Source organism: Engraulis encrasicolus, chromosome 22, assembly GCF_034702125.1.
Source record: "Engraulis encrasicolus isolate BLACKSEA-1 chromosome 22, IST_EnEncr_1.0, whole genome shotgun sequence".
In the NCBI taxonomy this organism is placed as follows: Eukaryota; Metazoa; Chordata; class Actinopteri; order Clupeiformes; family Engraulidae; genus Engraulis; species Engraulis encrasicolus.
In genome coordinates this window covers 35,947,520-35,956,585 of record NC_085878.1, presented here as the reverse complement: position 1 = coordinate 35,956,585, position 9,066 = coordinate 35,947,520, and the positions used below count along the sequence as shown (strand labels likewise).

Sequence of the window (9,066 nt, the reverse complement as noted above, 5' to 3'; positions counted from 1 at the left end):
TCACTCGAAAAAAGTTATTTGTAATTAGTGTGTGCTGTTTTACATTTTCACTTTTAGGTATAAAGTATAAACAGATTAGACTTCACTTCCACTCAAAATGGAAAGGCTAGAATTATTCTACCTGTGCATGACATGGAATTAAAACAATTGAACTGTTATGTGACAACAAAATGCTTTTGGTGGTGGCGATTTTGCATTTTCTTGTACAATTCAAAGACCAGTTCACCCAGTCCATCATCCTCGGTCTACAACTTTCTAGTTGACCATAGGCCAGGTCATAGTCATCACTCTACACACGTGCATGTACAGCACATTCTTTGGATTTTATATAGGCCTATCCTGAAGCTCTTTCTATACATCAAAGTCAATAAATGATGTGTAACATGGCATATCAAATTGATATTGTTCTTTGTTTAGTTAATGCTTTGTTTAATTAATGCTTAATTAATGTTTCAACAATCACTTCGAAGAGCATAGGATATTCATCCTACAACTTACCTAAGGTAATTTGATCATCTCTCTGCTATCTCTGTTGCAATCTAAACAACACCACAACTACCCCATCCTCCCATGTTCAGTCATCGTTCCTAGAAAATGAACTCCTGGAGAACTGTCTAAACAACACTTTACATGTTACCACACTATAATACGGCAACCACAGCCCTGTTGTTCTCAGAAAAGTGAGTTCAAAGAAAGAGAGTTTTGAGAGAATAGAGTAGAGTAGTGTAACTTTAGAGACGTATGAGTAGAGTATACTGTGCGATAGCTGATTTGTAAGAACCATAGACTGTAATCTATGGGAGACAGGGGGCCCAAAATTGAGTTTTCATTACATTGTATGTATTGGGAGGGCAGCCCTTTCAAATGACTTTGTCCCGGGGCCAGCAAAAGCTGTCAGTGGCGGTGTGTATATGTATGTCATCAGGCCCGCCAACAGGAAGGGAGGGGACAAACCAGTCTGTTCTCCTGGAGAGGAGGGGAACCTTATGTATTGAGAGTTGGGCCTTTTGAGATGATTTTGTCCTGGGCTGTATGTCCTTTCTGTGGAGATACTCATGTAACCAGGTCAGGTTATCCAAAGTAGCTAAGTTGTAAGTTTAGTCCCTTGCTGCACACTGTTCCACCAGTGGAATGCTGTAATAGCCACTGAAAAAACTTGACTACCATAGTACTGCCCTACTATGACAGCACACAGGGCCTTTAGTGACGACATGGTCATTACCATTCATGTAACAGCTAATTTATAACAGGGGCCGAGGCTGTAACTAGGTTAAACAACTGCATTGTTTTTCATGCTTACTGAACCACACAAGGCCTTTGCAAGGTCTGGGTAGTATCCATGAATCCCCAACACATGCACCCCCTTTTCACCCCATGGAAGTAGCATATGGTACAGTATGTGCATGGAAGGGGAGAAATGTGGCTTCTGATGTAAATGAACTCCATTGGAAGGAAACTCTGACAACGCAAACTCTTCTCTCTTCTGCATCCCTTGCACTCAGCATAAAAAAGTTCAGTGGATCTACTCTACGTAACCCTGTGCTGGTGTACTTTAAAAAGTAACCTCAATATGCATTTGTACACGTAGGCTTATACCAGGGGTGGGGAACCTCTGTCTCGAGGGCCGTTTGTGGCCCTTGAGGTCGTTTTATCCGGCCCCCGATATGATTTTAATGTTATGCAGCTTCACATGAAATATGACATATTTTGTAAAGGAATATTAGAAATTACATTTGCAATACAATCATGTTATATTCACTGGTCCTACAGAATGTGGGGACTGTTTTAAAGGTAGCTGCCTTCAATATAGGCCTAAAGTGCAGGGGGAAATCCTGGTTTGTGTTCATAATACGGCCCTCAGAGGACTTTCACGGCCCTCAGGTGAATTTGAAACGGCCCCTTGAATGAAAAAGGTTCCCCACCCCTGGCCTATACTATTGTTCTGTTTATTCCCTGTGCACTTTGTATCTGCAAGTGTTGTATTATGTGCTCGATTGTATGCCGCTTTGTATAAAAACGTCTGCCAAATGTAATGTTACTTGTATAGCCCTACTGCTGCAGTCTGTAATGACCCCACACTCAGTACTTGCGCGAATGTCCTCCTTGTAAAGTCACTTTGGTCAAAAGTGTCTGCTAAATGTAATGTCATGTAAAGTAATGTGAATAAAGTAGGCAATAGAGCAAACATGTGGTATATGTGTTGCATAGATGGATAAGAAGAAGGGTAGCTGTATGAAGATAATCAAAAATGTTCTTGGTTGTGCTTTTGTGTTGTGGTGGGTGTATGTATGTTGCCTATGTGTCTCTGACTCATGAAGGTTGAGCTACAACATACAAGAGGAGTGAAGTGTGTGTGTGTGTGTGCATGCGTGTGTGTGTGTGTCTGCACATGTGTGCCTGCATGCATGCAAGCATGTGCGTGTGACGGTGAAATAGTGTATTTTGTGTGTGCTTGTACAACTGCATATACAGGATACATACCCCAATCTTAATTCAAACCAAACACCACACCAGACACAGTCAGTGTTCTGGTGGAGAGAGAGAGAGAGAGAGAGAGAGAGAGAGAGAGAGAGAGAGAGAGAGAGAGAGAGAGAGAGAGAGAGAGAGAGAGAGAGGAAGAGAGAGAGAGAGAGAGAGAGAGAGAGAGAGAGAGAGAGAGAGAGAGAGAGAGAGAGAGAGAGAGAGAGAGAGAGATGGTTCTCGTGATGCTTCCTCTTTCTAAATGCATTGCTCAAGCCCCTGGATGAGTCAGTCCTCTATGTTTATTCACAGGCGGCTCTGCTCAAGTTTTTACCCAACCATCCAGCTGCATGCAACAGACTCAGCGACTCACTCACACGGGCCCAGGACTCAGCCTTAGTCATCGCTGCACAGTTTGTACTCTTTATTTTGCAAAAAAAAAGAGAGGGATTGGTGGAAGGTTTAACATGTTCCCTCAAACTTCAATACCTTCGACAGGCCAACAAATATAGCTTGTAATGACAACTGAGATAATGTGCTCCAGTGAGAATAAGAAGTATTTGATCCCTTGCTGATTTTGTTGGTTTGCCTATTAATAAAGACATGAATCATGATCAGTCTCTAATTATAATGGTGTATTCTAACATGGAGAGACAGAATATCAAAAAGAAAATTCCAACAACTTAACTTATATTTGAATTGATTTGTTTTTCATTGAGAAAAATAAGTATTTGATCCCTTGCAATTCAAAGTTCTGGTCCCACAGACCAGATTGGCACTTCCGATCAACTTGTCAACTGAATTAAAGACACCAGCAAATAGTAACCTGCATAAAGGACACGTTTAATCAGCGGAATGAGTCCACAGTATCAGTCAATCTATCAGACTTGAAACTCGCCAATATGGGAAAGACTTTTAGATTTTAGACCTGAACACGGCTGAAATGGGCTCCAAAACCACACGCAAGAAACTGGATATTATGAAGCAAACTGTTTGTGCATTTCTTCCGAAATTTAAGAAATAACAAAATGAACATCAATCGGCCTGTCTGGGGTTCCATACAAGATTTGACCTTGTGGGGATTCAATTATCATGAGAACAGAGAGAAGGCACCCTACTGTACGGGAGGAGCAAGGCAATGATCTCAATAAGAAAATGATTGGCAACACTTGATACCACAGAGGATTAAACTCCTACAGTGCATGTATGTGGTTTGGTGCTGCAAACTCCCTGTCTCCGAGACAAATTTCTCCTTTGTGGAGACCAATAAACCTAACGTAACCTAAAGTATGGCACCCAGTGGTGTAGTCTACGTAGAACGCAGGTATACGGAGTATACCCACTTCTAAATTTTAGGGGCTTCAGTTTACCCACTTAAAATTGATTGATATTGTTTAGAATAGCATAAATATATACAGTATACCCACTTCAAAAAAATGCTTGAATATACAGTATACCCACTTCAAAAAAGTAGACTACACCGCTGATGGCACCCATGCGTCAGAAGGAACCTGTGCAGGCCGACCTGAGGTTTTCCAATTAACATCTGACGGATGGGAGGTGCTGAAACCAATATTCAAACTGTTTGGCATTAACACAACTCAATGTGACTTGAGGAAGAGAAATGCAGCCTAATCCAAAAACACTCTCGTCACCATCATCCATGGAGGTGGTAAAATGATGTTATATAGGGTATATAGTAGGCCTATATGGTTGGGAAGTGTCCCAAGCTGGACTCGAACTTGGGTCCCCATGGGCAACAACCTGCACATGGTACGGGTGTGTTAAAGCAGTGAGACACGGCACCCCAGCAAGCACAGATCCTTGACTTGACCTGTACATTGTGGTGGAAGTGAAAGCCAAACTAGAGATGGTTGAAATGTCAATGTTTCTTAGGTCATGTCCCTGACACTGTTCATAGCCCTCTCATAGCGCATCTAATTCTTCAATGGATACATTTGCACACCTGCTTTGGTTTATTTTCATGAACATAGGCCTATTTATCATATTCATATCATTGTATTTATTTTATTCTGGATAGGCCTAACAAGATTTTACCCTCTCATCATCCATCCATCCATCCATCCATCCATCCATCCATCCATCCATCCATCCATCCATCCATCCACCCATTCTGACTTTGAAACACGTCTGTTGCCAAATTAATGGCATTTTCATAGCTGTAGTTTGAGATGTACAAATCTGAAATCTTGACATCTGACCATCCATCTTGCCACTCAGCTCAACATGTCTTGAGGTATAGCTGAAGCTGTATAGCCATAAACCTGGAACTGGGTGCAGCACAGAGAACTGATGCCATCTGGTGGCTAGTAGCTTTAATAGACTTGTGGAAAGTGTGTGGAGATTTGACAGTTCTGTTAGTGTGCTTCTTTTCACATAAGACTAGTTAGGCCACACCAACTCCCTTTTAGGCTACATGAAGAGACTATAATTCACTTGATGCTGCATGTCACTTCCAATCTCTGGATACATTATGCAGGACCCGCCTCTGTTTTCTTTCCCCCGCCCATAGTCATCCACACAGCCAGATGGCGCACTCTAGTTTACTGCGTTGTTGTTTTGAAAGTCTTGTCGCTCTTTGCTTTCACTAATCGGACCTGTCCTCTGTGTGTCTCATTGGAACGCCAAGTCCTAGTTGTCTGTCAAAAGTTTTTGTAAATGCACACGAAACTCGCAATGTAGGAAAGACCCAAAATAATTACTGAGAAGATGAACACTGCCCTGGTGCACTGGAAGGAGGCGGCGACTGTCATTTTAACGGCAGGAATCAGACGCACTTCTGCGGACAGTTTGCGGACTAGTATCCAGAAACACTCTCCGAATCCACCTGTCAGCTGGACACAGTCAAGTTTACCTGTGCGATCAGCGTTTGATTACGAGGTACTCCTGCTCAAACGGAGCGGGAAGAGCGGGTTTATGCCAAACGCCTATGTCTTCCCCGGTGGACTCGTGGACAGTTCGGACTTTTCCAGCGAATGGGTTGATATTTTCAAGAACTTCACGCATTCGCCAAATTTCGGACTGGGGGTTGTGAAACAGGCGCCACAGACTAGACCTCCTATTTTTGCCACTGACCGAATGAAATTCGGGTCTCCTGTTCCAGGAGATGTCGCTTTCAGAATATGTGCAGTGCGGGAGACGTTTGAAGAATCTGGTGTGCTACTGGTTGTTCCGAAAGAGGAGGAAAACAATGTGCTGAAGTCTTTAGGAGACAGAGAAAACGGTGGTATGACTACACAACCTGCCCAATTGTCAAATGTCTGTGGCGATAAAGACCTGGCAAATTGGAGGAAACTGGTTATTAAAAATCCACTCAACTTTATTAGGATGTGCAGGGAGTTAGAGTGCTTGCCAAACATCTGGGCGCTGCATGAGTGGGGCAACTGGCTCACTCCCACAGCTGTCTATGGGAAGCAGAGGAGGTACGACACGGCCTTCTTCATCTGCTGCCTGAAGGATATTCCTCACACGCTCCAGGATGAGAAGGAGATAGTGCATTTTAAGGTGAGGGGTCAGCTGGCCCTACACCTCAACAGATTTGTTTGTTCTGTAGTCTAGGCCTACTGATGTGAAGTGGGCTGTGTATCAACATGTTGTCTCGCATTGTATCATTTAGAATATGATTTGTTACAATGAAACGAAGCAAGTCATGGAACAATTCCATAGTCCAGGCCTAATGGCTGCTCTCAAAATGGTTAGTGGCCCCAAGGTGATAATGTGTGCATTGGGACTTGCAGACTTGAAGTTAAACATGGGTGGGTTCCATTTCACCAGCTTTGCCTGTTTTAATGTATTGAAGCTCCAACCTAATCGTTGTTGTACATTAATCATGATGCACTTTACTGGTACTGTTCACACCAGTGGTCCACTCCCATCGAGGTTCTCCAGAGTTACGAGGCGCGTGACCTGTGGATCGCCCCTCCGCAGCTGTATGACCTGAGCCGCCTGTGCCACTTCCACAGCCTGCAGGCTCTGCACCGCTTCGCCCGCCAGCGCTCCCTGGAGGGCTGCGAGCAGTGGCTGCCCATCCGCCTCACCTCCACAGACTGTCTAATATCCCTGCTGCCAGGTAGGCTACAGTACTGTACACACACACACACACACACACACACACACACACACACACACACACACACACACACACACACACACACACACACGTACTGTAGTCTCACTCTTACAGACACACAAATACACCAAGTCACACTTACAGTACACACACACACACACTCATACTCTTCCTCTTGGACAGACACATGAATACACCAAGTCACACTTTCACACACACACACACACACACACACACACACACACACACACACACACACACACACACACACACACACACACACACACACACACACACTCACACTCTTGCAGCATGACAGAACTTGATTACATACTTGTGGAGAGGAATGTGTAAAGAATCCATCATATTCTGGTCTTTGCATGAAATCCATAATGTGCTGCGTAATGTGCTTCAAATAGGCACTACTATAAACTGTAATGATTAACTCTGAATGTGTGTACTGCAGTGGCGATGGGTAACCTACCTCGTGCAGAGAAGCTCACTGGCATGTGGTGTTCACATTTGTTCTACTCATTACAATACAGAGATTTGGATAGATAGATAGATAGATAGATAGATAGATAGATCTATACTGTATTTGTCCCCAAGTGGAAATATCCATGTACGTGTAAACAAGGTTTGATATGAGTTGTGTTGTGAAATCCCCTCATTTCATGTCTGTCGGTTTCCAAGGAGACGCGTTGTACCCTGAGGAAGTGGACATGTCTGGCCAGAGTGACGTGAACATGAGGACCCAGAAGAGCCTGGAGGAGATCCAGCAGGAGAACTCCAGCCTGCACCGCATCATCTTCCACGACCCCTACACCACCTCCTTGCACATCAACATCACTCCCAAGTACAAGCACTTGAGTCCACTGCCACCCACAGCCACTATAAGTAGTAGTAGCAGCAGCAGCAGTAGTAGTGGCACTGACGGTAGTGACAGCACACCCCCCACCAGTCGGCTCTGAGTCTTCAACACCCTCTGCTGGTGGTCAGTGGAACTGCATTTATTTTTTAATTTATTTTTAAGCCACTGGAGCACTTCAGAGCCTGGCCTTGATAGTACAGTAGTACAGGTAAAGCAGAGGGTGTTAGGGCCATTGTTTTAAATCCATTTGGTGGTTGAGCATTGAAAAATGACACTGACTATTAGTGTGTTTGTAATTCAATGGACATTGTTTTTGGAAGTAGTCCTTTACTCTTTCTTTTCTTCTGTTTTATTGCTACCTCAGCGCTAGACTTGGGATGATCAGTCTTGAAAATAAGCTGAATACTGATAAAGAAAAAAAAAACAAATGCCTTTTAACTCTTCTGTTCAAGCTATTAATAAAGCAGCATTTGGATCACTACATCTATAATTAGCTGTATAAACTGGGCTTGACCCTGGCCCCTGCCAACCGTCCAAAAATGGTAAAACGTGCTAGTAACAATTTTAGACTCACTAGCCACTTTGCCAGGTGACTTATTCTTGGGTGTGACATCTCAGTAGCATATAGTAGTATATTTTTTTGCACCTCATGTTATATTTGGGTTCAAGGAAGATCATTCAGATTCTGCTTGTCTGATATACTGTAGGTAGTTTCATTTAACACACTATGTTCATAGCACGACTCATCTTGCTTTATCACTTTTCTGAACAACGCTGTCACTAGTAGAAAGGTTGAAAGGCTATGGTCTCTGGAAAATCACTAGCCAATGTAACTGGTGAGAAAAAAGTTAATGTCAAGCCCTGTGTGTAAAATATCAATACTTAGTTATTATACTGTTGGGTCAAAGACCTCCAAAAAGGAACTGTCATTCAGTGTAACGGATACCTTCTGCTGACTGTAACTGTTAAAAAAAAACATGATTCTTAAATTGTTTCAAGTGAATGGATGACAGCCGAGGCTTTCATGAATTCACTGGAAAAACATAAAATAAAAAGAGTCATGTTTGTTACAGTTACAGTCAGCAGAAGGTATCCGTTACACTGAATGGCAGTTCCTTTTTGGACGTCTTTGACCCTGTTATGTACTAGACCAGAGGGATATTCAAAGGAGGTAGTTGAGTGGCAATCCTGACTAAATGAACACAGAGAATATGGTGAATCTGCTAATAGATGGCGTACCTTTATCAGTTATTAGAAACCAAGGACTGCATGCCCACATATTCTAGGATTTACCACCTCCTGATTCACTACCTCCAGATTCACCTGGTTTACTACTGAAGCACTTAAAAAAACCAAAAAAAAAACAGAAGTGGGTAACACTTCCAAATAAGGGGCCATAATTAACAGTAAAGTAGCTACAACCTAATACTTAAGTAAGGGTTAATAATCATTATTTAATGCCACATTAGACACATATTAATTGTTATTAATGCATATGTTGAACATTAGCAAGCAGTTACTTAACTATTAGATAACTATTACCTTGTGTTACAAGTTAATAGCATATTATTATTTAACTAATAGATAAGTAAGGGCACAGTTAATAGTTAAGTAGCTATCAGGTCATACTTAACTAAGGACCAAA

General features: G+C 42.6%; 1 protein-coding gene across 1 annotated transcript; it reads left to right on the top strand.

Annotated features, from left to right (window-relative positions):
• Positions 1 to 5,086: 5,086 nt before the first annotated feature.
• nudt19 (nudix (nucleoside diphosphate linked moiety X)-type motif 19) lies at positions 5,087 to 8,787 on the top strand. The gene is made up of 3 exons (XM_063188911.1): positions 5,087 to 5,985; positions 6,343 to 6,550; positions 7,244 to 8,787. The coding sequence occupies exons 1-3, from the start codon at positions 5,191 to 5,193 to the stop codon at positions 7,519 to 7,521; spliced, it is 1,281 nt and encodes a 426-aa protein (XP_063044981.1). The 5' UTR covers positions 5,087 to 5,190; the 3' UTR covers positions 7,522 to 8,787.
• Positions 8,788 to 9,066: the final 279 nt, after the last annotated feature.